The sequence below is a fragment of the Fundulus heteroclitus genome, chromosome 14 (genome assembly GCF_011125445.2).
Source record: "Fundulus heteroclitus isolate FHET01 chromosome 14, MU-UCD_Fhet_4.1, whole genome shotgun sequence".
Lineage (NCBI taxonomy): Eukaryota > Metazoa > Chordata > Actinopteri > Cyprinodontiformes > Fundulidae > Fundulus > Fundulus heteroclitus.
This window is the reverse complement of record NC_046374.1, coordinates 658,973-675,425: the sequence shown is the minus strand read 5'-3', so window position 1 is coordinate 675,425 and position 16,453 is coordinate 658,973. Positions and strand designations below refer to the sequence as shown.

Here is a 16,453-nt window from a genome sequence, read left to right as displayed (position 1 = left end):
AGAACAATACTGCTAAATAGAAAGCTATAGTGGAATAGGTAAGATCAAAGGAGGCAGGCAAGCTGCAGCAAAAGGTGCTGATCTGTGTGGGATGGATAAAAATGCAAGGCACACTTTTCAGATTTTCCTTCGTCAAAATACGGAATCAAACATCACTCCTTCCAATTTTAATGCTGTGTCACACAAACAGTTTTATGCATTGCTGTTTTTTTAGGGTGTAACATGATAATATGTGGTAGTTGAAAGGGTATGAACGACGCACAATGTTTATTTAAACACCTGATGATCACTTATATGGCATCTCCCTCAATTCATGAATGAGACGGCATGAAAACTAAAGTGAAAACACTCCCCTTCCTCCCCCTGGCCTGACCTCGTCAAAATTATTTAGGTTTTTCCATCTAAGAAAAGACTAAAAAGTGGGACAGGCGCTCTCACCGGACAGCCGACGATGAGGTCACTGGCCCTGAGGTCCTCGCCGTGCCGCTGGGCGTGTCTCAGGACGTAGAGGGCGGAGTCGGAGGCCGGATTTAAACCCCCCAGCTCCTCCAGGGCCTCGCAGTACTGCTCCAGCCTCTGAACGGGTGCCTGCAGGCAGTAAGGGAAGGACAGAGGGGAGAGGGGCGAAGCCTGGGGGAGTTTGGACTTTGGAGGGGAAGAATGACGGAGTAGGGAGGGGTTGACAAGAGCAGAAATGCAGAAGCAGAGTGAATGCCAGCTCTGTCTGTGCTTTGGTTCCTCATTTAAAAAAAAAAAAACTTTCTGGTGTGTGGGTGTCACTTTCTAACACCAGCTCAAACACTGCTGCAGATCAAACGGCTCTCCGTGGCAACAGTATCCGCTGACACAGTATAATGTCTGCTGCCACCCGACAGAAACCGCTCAGGAACATTTCAGGGAACAAATCAAAGGCCTCCGATTATAGCTTGAAACTTCCCCCAGATATCAGCCTGATAGAGGACCACTGGGAACTGCTGCTAAAAGATTACGTCTTTCTGAAGGTCCGGACACGCTTAACGGGATGGTTTAGTATTTCTGAAGTGAGTAGGTTACAAGCAGTTCATATCTTGTTCGCAGTGGATAACCTACAGCGCCTTCATTTAGTGAAACTCCGGGTGGTCCTGGGGGCTCAGGCTGACAGCCTCTACTGTCTAAAAACAACAATCTCAAGAAGGCAGTTTTTTTTTTTTTTTTACACCACTTTACTTTCATACTAGACAGCCACTCCTGCGCTTTGTGTGTTACCGTTCTCGGAACATTTTTCACATCTGAAGAAAATTGGCTGCCCGCGGCCCCTTACCTCCATTTCCTCGGAAAATAATCGCTGGCTTCTCAGTAAATACTCACCCAATGTGAACGGGACAATGATCGAAAGGTTGAGACTGGAGTTATTTTAAGACATCAGAGGTGTTTTTCAGTCTTTGCCCCTGTCTTAATAAGGCCTATACCAAAGTGAACTTCTACCGCCTTGAATTATATCTACTCTCAGTATTGTTATTCCACTTCATCCATACATCAATCTATTGTCTATAGCCGCTCATCTGTGCAGGGCTGCAGGTACAACCAGGTCCATCACAGGGTAAGATCAAAATTGTAGACCTTTTACATATTTTGTACATATTTTGGTCTTTTGGGCATATACGTTTCATTAGTAAGGCCGTGTTTTATTCCTCGTTGTGTGGTGTTCTACTTGAAGATGGATTGAAATCACTTTTAGGACCTAAGACCAGATTGTTTTTACATGAAAGCAATTGCACCAGTAACGGGTGTACTATTTTACTCCTATTTAATTGTTTTGCTTCCCCTCCCCCCCCCCCCCACGCCCCCCCGATGTTTGGAACATGTACGTTTTTCCAAGTGAAAATGACGAGCCTAACAGGAAGTTTTCCTGTTGGTCTTACATCGTGTTTTTATAAACTGAAGGATATTCGAAACCAAAGGTTTTTGGTTTTTCAAAATTCAAACATGCAACCTTCTGACAGCTGTAAACTGAAAGCATTATGGTGTTGTATAAACATTCACCCACATTTTTTTTAAACCAATTGTGTTGCCATGACAAATCGAATTACATACACAAAAAAAAGGTCCTTCTGGGAGCTTAACTTCCCTTTCAGGATATTACATAATATTTAGTGTACAGAATATAGACCTTACAAAAACAGTAGTAATTCATACTTAGTGCGTTTTTGCATATTTCCAAATTAACTATTTTTTACTGGAGTTTAAATTGGGAAAGCCCCAATCATCCTAAAAAAAACGGGGGGGGGGGGGGGGGGGCATAAAAAAACAACAACAAGCTGAAAGCCATACTGCTCCAGTTTTCACTGCCATTACAATTATCACCAGCAGCCTGCACGCCTTTCCACAGCCATCACCATAACCATAAACCTGCCTGTTCCCATTATCTGCCATGTGTTCCAGCTGCTTCAACAGCGGCAGGATGTGACATCACGGGTACATGCTGCCACCTGGTGGACAAGCGCCAGATCGCACCGCTACGAGCAGCCTCAGAGATCTCAGCCACTTTGATCTCGTCATGTAAAGTCGTCGTGGTAATCTCATCATGCTGTTGATGGATTAGTTTTAGTTAATTGTAGCTTGGAATCTCAAATTACTCTCTGTATAATCTGCCTTTAATTGGCTTTTCTGCTCTTCTACTGAACATATAATTAGCAGCACTGTATACAACTTAATTGCTGCCACTGACAACTGAAGCTACTTTGATTGGTTTGGGCTTGAGCTACAAAACAATTCTTGGACTGATACTCTTGCATTGTGTTTAAAAAAAATAATCTGAGAACAACATGTTTGACTTAATTTTAAAACAAAACTGTCCCCTTCTCTTTAGGTTAAATTATTAATTTCTTTTGAACGCGCTGATAGGATGTTGGTAAAATGCATGGAACCAAACTGTTCCATGCATTTTACTGATATAGCAATGAGGACAGAACTGGGCCTTTTAGAACCAGCCAGGGTTCTCAAACTCCTTAGCAGCGATAACATTTTTCCAAGGACCCCTTTAGATTCCTCATGCTGATAGTATTTTTTAAACAGTCTTTTGCACTGTTAAATACATTAAGAATTATGTATGTTTTTAAAAATATATATAAATAGACCTAATATTAGAGATTTGATGGAGATCAGATCCTAATTCTCGATAAAGCCAAACTCGATGTAACTGTTGTCATACTGATTTAGCGTTTACCTTACTTGATGAAATGGATGAAATTAAATATTTGTCCATTGTGTTACTTAGCTGAAGAACCTAGACGCATCCTCAGCAGTGCCTCATCAGGCCAGCCAACATGTGCTTCACGGACCCCCAACCCATTTGTTCGCAGACCCCCGGGGGCCTGGGGGACCCAAGTTTGAGGGCCGCTGGTTTAAATAACCAGGAGAAAGGTGTCGGTTCCCACCTTGAAGAAATCAGCCGCCTGCGTGACCAGCGGAGAATCCGGGTCTGGTTTAGAGCGGATGTAGTGGGAATACTGGAGAAATTCCTCCCGCTTTGGATGCATAAAGGAAAAAAAAAAACAAACCAACAAAAGCCGAGATGATTACAAGGAGGGTTTTTTGTTAGTTTTCAGTCAAATAAACACAATTCAAACAAAAACATTCACAGAAAGCACAAAGACAGCTAGGCTATATCAACTTTCTTAAAACAAGCTTAGCAAAGCTTTTAGCTACACATAATTTTATGAGCTCCATTTCATACATGTTAGTCATTGAATTTGGCTTTTAGTCTTCTTTACTACCATAATAATTAAAACAACAAAACTAATAAAGTAAAACTTTGATACATGATGAAACCTCTCTCTGTGCCGTCACCACAATGCTAGAAATTGCTAGCTAGCCCACAGCTAACCATATCTCATATCAATTCAGCTAGCTATTTTTTCTCCAGCTTTATCTTTAAATATCCATATTTTTCTAAGTCTATTGATCACTGTTTGGAACAAAATTACAAAATTGTGGTATGTTGTGTCAGCATTTATATTATATCTCTTTAGCAGGACAACCTCTGCATTAATCTGTTTCTAATCAGTAAATGGAGCCTTGCTTGTGAACACTAACTAATGCTCATTTAGCGTAGTATTTCTAAGCCATGTTGAATACTCTATGTCTGCCTTTTTTTTTGCCTTTTTTTTCTGTTTATGAAATTATGTAGTAAACATTTGACCCGAACCTTAATTTAATTAGACCCATATTTTTGTTTCTAACTATGGATCAGCTAACTCAGAGGAGTGGGTTTTCTGTCACTTTCTCCATCTTCAAAAAAAAAAAAAGTAAACTAAAAACTATGCTATGCTTTTAACAAAGCTCATGACATCTTAATTATTAGACTTTGTAACATATATTGTGGCAGTAGGGCCCATGCTGTGCCTTTTTTTAACAGACCTTGGAACTTACGTATTTGCTGAAGCAGTCCTGTTGCAACAAACTCTGCAGAAGAGCTCCCTCCATGGCGGGGAGCAGATTCTGAGAATGAAAGGCACTGAGGCTGCTCCAGTTGGGGAAGAGCGAGTCTCCCTTCCCCCTGATGGATGCTGGGGTGTCAGGGAGCCCCAGCAGGGGTAGATATGTCTCCTCAACTCCCTTCAGGACCGCTACGTACTGCCTCTCTGAGCTCAGCATCCTGCACCAGAGCAGGTAGAGTTTACTGCGGGAGGAACGGGAAAGCAGGAATGGGAATGTTAATGCGAATAAGAAAATAAATTGGCTCGTTTTATTTTTTTTTATCAGAGTGAGAAACAAACATGAAAGAAAAGCAGAGATGCTGGGAGGGAAGCTAGCAGCAGGCGGTGGACCGAGATCAAAGGGATGGTGATGAAAAAATGATCAGAGATTGCGTGCTGATTGATCCCCAAAATGATGTGCCACTTTTCCGTTTTATCTCAGCCTCACTTAGTCTAATGTCATTTATTCAGTGGGCTGGCTTGTGGGCGTTTCAGGCCAAGTGCTACTTCTCATTCACTCAGTTAAACTCCCACATTCTATAAAACCATTTACAGAACAAAAGCAGGATGAGACGCCACACACCTCTGTGCAGTTGACCCAGTCCTGTCCGGCCCCATGTCTCTCTCCGTCCTCCCCAGCAGGACGTGTTGCCGCGGCGACCCCGTGTGATCCACCACTTCTTTGCTGCTGACCTCTACACCTCGGATCAACACGCCTCCTCCGAGGCCCCACCCAGGGATGGCCGCAGCCATGCTGGTGGTGATGACGGGGTCAGGTGCATTCTTTCGGCCCAGCCAAGACAGGGGCGAGTTGCGGCTCACCCCGCCAACGGGGGACTCTGGTTTGGTGTTGGCGGTGCCTTTGCGGGGCGCCAGGAGAGCCTGGAGGTCAAAGCTGGGGTGGCGCTTCCTGGGAGGCTTGGGAGGGAGCGGGGCCTCTGTGGGCTGTAAGATCATTTAGACGTGGAAACTGAGAATGCAGCTGGAAGACTACTAGGAAATGACTTAAAAATGTATTGGTACCCTCAAACTTGTCCATGTTTTCTCACATTCCAACAAGAAGCTAAAAAACATAGTTCAGTAGGATCTTATGTGACAGACCAACACATAGTATATCCATCTACAGCATAAATATGCAGTAGAAAGAAAAGAAATCCATGGTTTATTGGCATAAAATGGGCAACGCATCGTAAATCAGCAAGAGCAGCCAAGAGGCACTTGGTAACTGCCGACATCCACGGGTCAGGTGGGAGAAACTCTTCATAGCACAACTATTAGCCATGCAGTCCACGCATCTGACAGAGGGAAAAGGAAAGATGCTGCTGTCCATCCAATCTCATTGAGTTTCAGCTGTTGTGAAAAAGAGCCAAAACAAGTCTACAGACACGCAGAGACAAAGGGCTTGCAGATGTAATTGCTGCTAAATTTGGCTGAACAAGCTATTAAATTTGGTTGCACCATTTGAACAAGCTATTTCAGGGGACTGTACTCTCACTGTTCCTTTTAACTCTGTACACTTCAGGCTTCCGGCACAGGTCTGATTCCTGTCATCTACAGAAATACTCAGAGGACTCTGCAGTTGTCAGGTGTATCAGAGATGGACAAGAAGCTGAGTACAGAGAGCTGGTGGACCGCTTTGCGGCATGCTGTGGAAACAATCATCTAATCTTGAATGAGAGCAAAACAATGGAGATGATTGTAGATTTCAGTTTCTCCAATTTCCATCATGGAGAAGAAGTGGAGGTGGTTGAGGAATATAAATACATCGGTGTTCATCTAGACAACAGACTGGACTGGAGACTCAACAGTGAAGCCTTCTACAAGATAGGACAGCAGACTGTGCTTTTTGAGGACGCTAAAGTCCTTCAAGGTTTGCAGCAAGATGCTGCATATCTGCTGTAAGTCTGTAACTGAGAGCATCATCTCCTCTGCCATCATCTGTTGGGGCAGCAGCATCAGAGCCAGGGGCCTAAAAAGACTCAACAGCCTGATAAAGAAGGCTGGTTATGCTCTGGGGACAACTGTGGAACCTCTGGAGACGATGATGCAAGGAAGGATTTTGCACCAAGAAAAAGATTGGCAATCCCGAACATCCTCTTCATGAGATTGTCATTGGAAAACAGAGTCTTGTCAGATTGATTGTCAAACGGACCATGACAGGAGATCTTTCCTGCCCACAGCCATCACCATCTATAATAACTCCTTGACAAAATGGGTTACATCAACTTTTAATTTCCCTTTGGGATAAATAAAGTATTTTTGAATTGAATTGAATTGAATTACTCAGGGGTGTAAAAAAAACTACAAACTGCAGCTTTCAGATGTTCATTAGAAAATGTTGAAATTAAGAATCGATTGGTTTTAACCACACAATTATACATTACTGTGTGCTGGTCTGTCACATAAAAACTCAGTAAATTGCAACAAAGTTTTTGCTTGGGAACTAACAAAATATGTTGAAGTGTTACAGTTTTTTCTTTAAGGGAGCACATGAAATGGTTCGGGGAAAGTACTGTGCAGAGCAGCAGCTGTAAAAGAAAAATCATAGATTTTAACTAATAAGACAAATGCAAAATAACTCACACATTTCTTTCCTGGATTCAGAAGGTTCTGCAGGAACTTCCCTCCACCAGCTCCACCTGCTCCACCTCCATTTCCTCCCCCCGTCCCTTCTTTCCGGTTCCCTTTATCCTCCCCTATCTTCAATGTGGAGCAGGTTTGTGGTCTGAACAGCGACGCCAGGGAGCCCCATGACTGTAACCCCCCTTCCCCTCCTCCAGCTCCAAGCCCCCAGTCGCTCTCTCCGTCAGGCCCAACCAGGTCCCAAAAGTTGCTGCCAGAGGGCGTTTTGGGCTTCCCTTGGCTTTGGTTCTGCGTCCTTTCAGAGTGGAGAAATCGGGGCTTGACCTGTGCCACAGTCCGCTGGTAGCGCTCTACTGTCTGGGTCCACAGATCGAGCAGCGCCCCGCCTCCAAGCTCCATGGCCAAGGACCGTGCATCCTGGAAACGAGAAGGGGGGATTGGAGGGAGCGACGCAAGAGGGCAGGTGGACGAAGAGGTAGTGGGTGAGGCTGGGGTAGAGGAGACCGCGTCGCACCACTGGCTCGCCTGCACAGGATACACGGGGAAACAAGAAGTGGATTTTTAATATGTGCATTAGACCTTTGAAAGTTCTTCAGGGAGGTACTGCGTTACCTCCGTCAGGGTAGACAGTAGCCTCTGTGTGTTGTCCAGAGTGGTCCAGCAGTCTGACAGACAGTGGGACATGTCTCTCAGCTTCTCCCTTACCGGGGGAAGGCGGATCTGGATGTTGCTGAGACCTGCCCAGTTCAGCTCGCACCAGCCCTCCAGATCGCTGAGCACCGACAGAGTCTCACCGTGCAGCTCCTGCAAGAGTTCAAAAAGCTGATTAAGGAGCCTGACAGTGGAAACCCTACAATGGACTGTAGAGGCTTGAAAGGGTGAACTCTGGAAATCTGAAATGAAATTTGTTTTAATTCAGTCCAATTCTATCCCAAAGGGAAAGTAGAAAAAAAACACTGACTACAGATTAAGTCAAACACATTTTGTAACATATAAAACCTTTACTGTATTTTTGAAGACAACGAAATGGTCAGTTTCTCCAAAGAGTAAACTAAAACCTTGTCTCGTCTCATAACCTGGCTGCATTTTTGCCTTCTTGTTACACACAGATAAGTCAAAACATTATGACCCCGGCTAACATGAACTAAATCTCAGTTTTTTTCTTCTTCTCCTGAGTGAGAATTCCCACTATGAGTTCCCATGACGTCTGATGACTTCGATTAGTAACTCGACTCAAAGCGTAGGTTATAGCTACTGCCGTGTGTTTGTGCCACTCACATTTGCCGTTTCTCTGAACGTCCTGAACTTCTGCTGTTTCAGGGAGAGCCTGCTGAGAGACAGAGGAGGGTCCTTGTAATCCTCCAGCTGGGACTGCACTTGCTCAATCTCCTTGTCACACTGTGGGTTAAAGGCCAGCAGAGGGGGGAGAGAAGGACATGAGAACAATAATAAGGTATTTAACTTGTGAAGCCTTTTTCGGATTTAAAAAAGATATCAAAGTTTTATAGGATAAAACAGTACACAATAAAAATACAATGGTTGGTGTGTGATGACTCCAGCTGAGACTGGAGGGGGAGGGGTGGGGGGTTAAACCAAAGGCAAGGGGCAGCTATGGCAAAGGCCTGGTCACCTAATGTCCGGACTGAAGTGTGAGGTGGACGAGGGAGTGGAGGTGGGTGATGGGGATCCAGTGATGTCTATAAAGAATTGGAGGGATGTGTTCTGCTTTGCAAACTTTCATTAAGATTCTTTCAGCACAGCCCTGGATGTTTTGCAGCTTCTGGATATCCTCTGCAGGAAGCCCCATGAACAAAGACAAAGGCACGGTCTGGGTTTTCAGCATCAGTGAGCTTGAGAGGACGGAGTTTGAAGGTATTCTTAAGGTGGAAGAAGCTAGTTTTAAAAAGAGGACTGGTGTGATCATCAAATCAGGGGGGAGGGTCCACTCTCACAGCAAGGTTTGTCATCGTCATTGAGAGAGGGAGGACTTGACCCGAAAAAGACGGTGGTTATGGAAGATGATCGGACCTGGTGAGGACTGCCATTCAACTTCATCCACGTCTTTATTCCGTCCAGCCAGGTGAGGGTGGTGCATGAGGATGGTGATGTTGATCCTGATGAGGATCGTGAAGAAGAAGGGGTCACTGTACACACCGTGAAGTCACAGGAGGAGACGGCCGAAGATGCGCAAGAGAGGAGAGTAACACCATGAAACCCGAGGCTGCTGCTCTTGCTGTTGCTGCCTTGTTTGTGTCTCATTGCAAGCAGGGTTAGGCTGGCCGTGACATCGAGAGGAAGTGAGAAAAATAAATCTGAGAAGCAGAAGTAAGTCTCAGAGTTTCCATCCGGGTTTATTTTGGACGCAAAAGAGGGAAGTAACAAGGGAATTATCAGCAACAAAAACCTTGTGTGTAGATTTAATGAGTTTGTCATATATCCCCCGCGCTGACGCAGAGCTCTTAATATGGCCTTTGAAATGAAATGAAAAAAAACACACACACACCTTTTCCAGTTTGTCCACCAGTCTTGCCAGTCGTCCCAGTGCCTCCAGATCACGACCTCTCCGGTTGGAAACCTGGACGAGCCGATGGAGGGCATCGTCCACGCCGTCGTAGAGTTTAGAAGTGGCAGAAAGAGCGGCCCTACAGAGGCAGAGACAGGGCCGTTCTTATCCTCAGCTTCATTCATGTCCAGCTGGTTTATATTTTGTCACAACTTGTTAGTTTTACTGTGTTTACTGTAGTCAAACAGCAGCCATCCAATGGGAAAAGTCTGTGCGGCCTAAGGCCCAACCAGTCACAGAGATGGCCCAGTTCCAGCTGTTGTTTGTCATGACTTTGCTGTCTTTGAAAAAGGTCTCACCTTTGTGTCTAATTTTCTATAGACGCAGCCTCGTTATAAATCTGAACCCCGAGCAGAGCTTTGTAATGTTGAAAGGAAAGTGCAGCAGGTAGGAGCATTTTGCTGCTGTGACGGGGTGGAGTGGGGGTGGGGGGGACACAGTACATTCGGGGAAGTATTTTGAGCCGGATGACTAAACAACATGATGCAGCTTCTGTATCCACAACAAAGAGCGCAGCGCTTCCAGGTGAACTATGCCTCTCCCCTCTTATTTTTTTTCAATTGTTGCATTTTTTACGCACCCAAATGTCTCAGGATCTCAAGCACACTTTAATATCAGACTAACATAACCTACGTAAACACAAAAATGTTTTAAGTTGATCATTTAATTTTTTAGGAGAAACACCATCCAAACCAATCTGGCCTTATGTAGAAAATAAGCAACTCCCCCTTTAAATCAATAACTGGTAGTGGCCCCTTGGGGGAAGCAGCTGCCATTTTGAGAAAATGGGCAATGAGTCTTTTCCATCGCTGTAGGTGAATATCAGCCTGATCTTTTATGCAGAATTGTTTTATTTCAGTCATACTGTATCTAGAAGGCTGGTTTAAGGTCAAGCCACAACATCTCAGTTGGATTTAAGACTGGACTTTGACTAGGCCCCTCCAAAACCTTTATTTTCTGTTGAAGCTATTCCTAGGTGGACCTGCTGGTGTGTTTTTGGATCATTGTTCTGCTGTTGGGAAGGTTGACCAATCTTCTATGATTCCTCCCTTGGTTTATGGTGTTCTCTGGGGTTTGTAGAAACAGCCATGTTTGTTCCTTATCTGTTCTTGATGTTCTTTATACCAAGCATGATTAGCTGCATCTTGGAATTTTAAGCCTACTTTGTGATGTCAGTTGGGTTTTCTTTAAGTGTTTCTGAATTTCAAAGGTCTGGAAGTAATCTCATGAAGAAATTGAACTTGACTTTCCAAAAAAATGTGGTTAGTTACTGTTTATGTAACTAAACATAAACCACAAGAGTGGTAATAACTTTTTAAAATAGAGTCCCTTTGGAAAGCTTTGGTTGCTTTTCGTGTTTAACTTTCTAAAACATTTATGTTTAGAGAAGAAATCCGTAAGGGAACAAATACTTGATCATGACAATAATAACAATAACATGTACATCCAATTTTAAATGAACAATAAAAGTTTAAAGTCAGAAGCAGATCCGGTACTTCCCTGTGAACTCGCTATATTTTGAGGAGGACAAGTGTGGTCACACTGCCATGAAAGCGATTTGACCACTTTCAGATCGCAGTTGAAGGATACATAAGCTGAGTGGCAATGTCATCACTAACAAACAATGCTCGTTTTTTTATCTGCCTATTTTTTTCTATGCAGTGATATTTGGCCAAAAGATTAGACAAGAAGTAAATATAGTCAACAAACCAGATGATCTCTGACACTGAAAAAAACCTGCAGTGCACAACTAAACTAACATATGCATGTGTGCCACCATGAACTTTGTACAGACGTCCATTAAATTCACTAGTCACATGTCCCAGGTAAAAGTATTCACGCCCATTGCAGTCTTTCAAATTCCGTTATCAATACACTCATCAGCTTCACATACTTGTCAGTGCATGGTTGCGGGTGCCTGTCTCCACAAGGAATCCGGTGAACCAACACATGCAATAACATGCAGAATGCAAAGGGCCCTGGCTGGGATTTGAATCCGGATGCTAACAACTGCACCAGCATGCAGCACAAGGATTTAGTTTTGTAAGAGCTAAAAAAGGTCAGTGTAATTTACTGGATTATGACAAATACCAATGCAAAGTGGCAGTAATAGGATGCATAGTTTTCTGTTTTTACTTGAGTATTCTGTCAAATACACACAGAATCACCTTTCACTGCAGTTACAGCTGCAGAGAGTCAAACTTCTTACCCATTGTACTTCATTAAATAGCTCAAGCTTAGCCAGATCGAGTAAATAGTTTCTGTGGACGTGGGTTTTCATGTCTTGAAACAGATTCACAGTGTGACCTGGGTCCAGCCTTTGACTGGGTCATCCTTACTCACGAATCTGCCTTAATGTAAACCATTCTATTCAAACAGGTTTTCTTCCAGGATGGCCCCAGATTTACCTCCCTTCATCTCTCCGTCATCTCCCCTGTTGCTACAGGACAACAGCATCTCTCAAGGTGCTGATGGTGTTATCAGGCTGAAGGGCGGTGTTAGTTTTCCACCCCACCCCTTTAACTAAACTAAAGATAAATGTGTAACCATCCAAGTTTCTGGACAGGCAAAGCTGATAAAGGCACAGACTGTAATTCCCGTAAAGGTGGTTGAAAACATCCACTTCACAATTATTCCACACTTTACGTTTGGCATAGCACTGCATTTGGAATTATAGGGTTGTAACGATTTAATAAGAACCTCCAGGTGAATTGAGGGGTTACCTGCAGTCAGGCGACCTCTGTGCCATCCCAGACGAGCAGTTGGTCAGTCCTGCTAGCCAGGCTCCGCCCCTCTGCTGCAGTTCAGTTAAGCGTTGGTCAGCCAGCACGCTCGCCATCAGCTGCCTGTGTTTGTCAATGCTCTGAGGAACAGCCTGAAAAACGACATCATTGCACCTATTGCAGACCTCGTCCCTTTGGTTTTAAACACAATAACATTCTCAACACATTGAGCAGGAAGGACAGTAAGCAGGTGCTGGTGTCTGGACAGCAGTTAACCTTAATGTCATTTGGCATCTCCTCCCTCTCCATTGACTGCAGGGCTTCTCCGAGCAGAGAGAGGGCGCTCTCACAGCGCTCTGTCAGTTTCTCCAACCTCTGTTGGGGAAGTAAGCAAAGCAGAAGTGGAATTAGTGACTTTGGTGTTAAGTTCGGGTTGGTTGAAAGTGCAGAAACTGGATTTTGGCAGAGGCCTAAAAGTGCTCATTAACCACTTGAGATCGGATCACATTTCCCACACGCTTTCTTCTCAAACACTTTGTTACTCTCTTCGGCTTGCCCTTTCACTTCTGACTCATACTACGTCAGCTGCACATAAACTGCAGAAACACAAAACCTTAAACCACGTTATGAGGAAGCTGACCTGCCTGGTTCCGCCAACACAGTTTTACTTATTGCACTACATTTGTATTGTAATCAGGGAGAAATAACAAGAGGGAAACTACTTAAAGACGTATATCTAAACTAATGAAACATACATTGCCTAAGAAAAGTTTTAAGACCCATTTAATATTTTTTACATTTTAAAGTTGCAACATGTAAGTTGTAAGCACTGTGTTGTCTCATATAAACACTAATTTGCAGTATTTAGTTAGAACATAACCAATATAAGAAAATAAACCTTTTTTGATGTAGACAAACAAGCAAAGCTGGATTTTTACCAGTCTGAATGCCAGCCAGTCTGAGTGACTGTGACTGAAGTCTCCATCCAGCTCCTTGGTGAGCTGCTGACTGTCCACATATTGCTGGAGGACTCCTGTACCCCGTACTACGTGAGTCTGAGAAGAGAAATAAAGAATATAATATCAGGACTGGGACATAATGAGAAGTTTAAACAAGTAGGCTTCTGGCCAACAAGACGCAAGCAGAGAAAGACGAGGTGAAAATCCAGGAGGAATGTTCTTTCCGAACGCCGTTAACATAACTTGGGCAGGATTTCCTTCTAACAAGCAGAATTTTAATACTGCCAAGCTGTTACATACAAACCACATGTCAAAGAGAAATCTGCCCAGTGAAAAAACATCTGGGCAACTTAGAGCTTCAGATGCAAGTTCCAGGTAGATTTATGCAGGCCCTTGGAAAGTTTAGATGTGCAGGAAGAACCCTGAAGGTCGAGCCCAAGGCAACAGGAAATCAACATTATCATATCTAACCAGAAATAACTTGAAATAGTGAAATAAGAAAGTCTTATTTTAGTTATGTTAAAGATGAGCGTCTCATTTTTAGAATGGTCCTGTTGTTTAGTCATAAGGCAGCAGCAGATAGCTGTCTGAACAAGTTCTGTTTGGATAAAAATAAATAAGTTTAGACCTCGGAGTTAATCTAACGGTAAGCCCCAACAGGGTCCAGACTAAAGTTGTTTTCCATCATCTTAAAAGTTGTAAGTGCGTTATGCAACTCGGAGAAAACAAAGAAAATTATTTTTTTTTTTCATCGATCTGAAGCCAGTTTTGGTTCCATACATTTTGTTTAGTCATGGAAATTACAGACGATGGATAGTTAGGTAGGACTGCACATCTGCAGGCATTGGTGCCTGGTCAGTTTGAAACGTCCCGTGGTATACGGCTCTAAGATGTACCTGAAAACGGCGGAGGACATACTGCCTGTACATTTTTGTGAAATGTGTTCAACCTTCCAAAAAAATAAATAAAATAAAAAAGACCCAATATGTTTTTCTAACCAACCGAAGCCTCTTTATGCTGATACAACGAAATCATTGAAATTCAACAAAAACCCAGAGGTGTGGAATATGCTCTTAAATAATTTTGTTTATGTTTCTGACTAACCTGGGGTTACTTAAGTATTGTTTGTAATAATAATAATAATAATAATAATAATAATAATAATAATAATAATAATAATAATAATAATAATAATAGAATCAAGCATGATCAAATACGCTACCTCACCTGATGTGGGTCTATGAGTTTTGGCCCTAGTACGTCATTGCCCCTTAAAATCTCACCCAACCCATTTCGCACAACTTGTAACAGATCATGGACTACGCATCTATGAAGAAGTTTTTCTAACACAAAGGGATGGTGCAATAAAGCTTTATGTCATAAAACCTGTATGAATCACATCAGTAACTGATGGCAAAACAACAAAACAAATGCTTTGATCATTTTCCCAACTTTAAAGTAAAACCTACTGACTGATTTTCCAAACTGAGGATGTTTGAAGTGTTCTCTAGGGCATGCAACAATGCTAGAAGAGTGAGCATCTCTTATGAGGTATTAGGGATCTGTACTACCTGTAGCAGACAGACATCATATTGCAGTGAGTTTGTAGGAAACAGAAAGAGTTCTGGAAGAGTAACAGCAGCTAACAGGAAGTAACCGGACCCTCATTTAGCTCATTTTCATAGAACTGTGAGGCCGGACAAGATGTATCAAAATTAAAGCCTGTCGTTTATGCCAAGGTTCACTTCACTCTTAGCAAACTCACAAACCACATCTGATGAGGTGATTATAGCTGGCCACATCAACCTTTCATAGTAACTTTCATTGCAACTAAAAGAAATCAAACCAACTTAGAAGAAAAACACTTAAACACCAAAACAACAGCGTTTGGTGGTGAGTTGGTTGATAAACTGTAAGCTGTCTGTATGAGCTCACCTCTGCCCCGTCTAAAGCTAAGGAAAGGGACTCCTGCTTCTCCTCCACCAAAACCAAGACGGATCCTAGACCGCCAGGCACCAAGTCCTGGAACACACACAGAAACACATGTGTTTGTGCTACTAGCCCATCCGCAGGATAATTAAAGCACACAAGCAAGTATTTGGCACGTTTGTCTTAACGGCTATTTTGTTTTCCCTTCGCCTCACCTGGTACTGTTTAAGCGCAGAAAGGGAGAGAGTGGATGGTTGGGAGCGTCGGCTGTCTATGAGCACCGTCAGCCCCTTCTCTTTGGCTTCAGGCCTGATGAGGGACCATAAACAAAGGTCAATATAAGATTAAAATATGAGCAAAACCTTTTTTTTCTTAAGGATTTTTTAAAAATATTTTCAAAGAGTCACAGTGATCAGAGTTGCTTGTAAATCTGAACATTATCATTTTATTTTGACAGACGAGTCTGTCAAAAAGCCGTCAAGTCAAATGCAATTAAGTAGTAGCCGTATGGATGTCAGTAGTAGGCTGGACGATATAGAAAAAAAGCATATAGATAAAATAGAAATCATATTGGTCGACATTGATAATTATCAACAAATTCAAAACATATATTTTAAGTGCAGCCCTGGCCATTTTATGCTGTTGCTTAGCAACCTATTTTTAGATACAGAACACGTCAATACTGAATTTAAACTCTACACTTTATTCAACCAACTTTTTACCAAAACTGCAAGTTTTTAGAAAGGAAAAAAACGTGTGCTCTCTGAACTCTTTGAAGGGGGCGGAGCTTGGTGACTGAGCGTTTCCTGTTTCTGCCTTTATGATTGGTTGGGAAAATGTAGCGACTGTAATATTAACCTACATGGCTAAAATGCATAAGGAAGGAAAACTGTTTTTCTATTGAACATTTTATCTACCTTTTTTTTTCCTATCATCAATATATGTCTATCGATCAATATATATATTGTTATTGAATTATCGTCCAGCCCTAGTCAGTAGCCTTATTTACAAAAACTTGACAACTTGACATTAACAGAGACAAGGTTAAATTTAGGGCTTGATTTGGGGTTTTGTTAAATTTAGGGCTTGATTTGGGGTTTTGTTAATTTAAGGGCTTGTCATAACAAAGACATGTTAAACAATGTCAACTTTGCTTTAATAGTGTCAAAATTTACAGAATGACAATTAATGACAACAGTCCTAAACATTCATAAAGAGTAATTTATGTTCATAACAGGT

General features: G+C 42.7%; 1 protein-coding gene across 2 annotated transcripts in view; it reads right to left on the bottom strand.

The window, feature by feature from the left end:
• The window catches only part of arhgef40 (Rho guanine nucleotide exchange factor (GEF) 40), a 59,479-nt gene that overhangs the window by 17,008 nt on the left and 26,018 nt on the right, over window positions 1-16,453 (bottom strand). For both annotated transcript variants that reach the window (XM_036145995.1, XM_036145996.1), the window contains exons 9-21: window positions 15,430-15,523; window positions 15,221-15,307; window positions 13,265-13,381; window positions 12,603-12,701; window positions 12,327-12,478; window positions 9,544-9,682; window positions 8,319-8,438; window positions 7,653-7,844; window positions 7,041-7,565; window positions 5,041-5,402; window positions 4,411-4,660; window positions 3,417-3,506; window positions 439-645 (exon numbers count right to left, since the gene is read on the bottom strand). In XM_036145995.1, coding sequence (XP_036001888.1) covers window positions 439-645; window positions 3,417-3,506; window positions 4,411-4,660; window positions 5,041-5,402; window positions 7,041-7,565; window positions 7,653-7,844; window positions 8,319-8,438; window positions 9,544-9,682; window positions 12,327-12,478; window positions 12,603-12,701; window positions 13,265-13,381; window positions 15,221-15,307; window positions 15,430-15,523 — 2,434 coding nt within the window. The remainder of the gene's footprint in view (window positions 1-438; window positions 646-3,416; window positions 3,507-4,410; window positions 4,661-5,040; window positions 5,403-7,040; window positions 7,566-7,652; window positions 7,845-8,318; window positions 8,439-9,543; window positions 9,683-12,326; window positions 12,479-12,602; window positions 12,702-13,264; window positions 13,382-15,220; window positions 15,308-15,429; window positions 15,524-16,453) is intronic.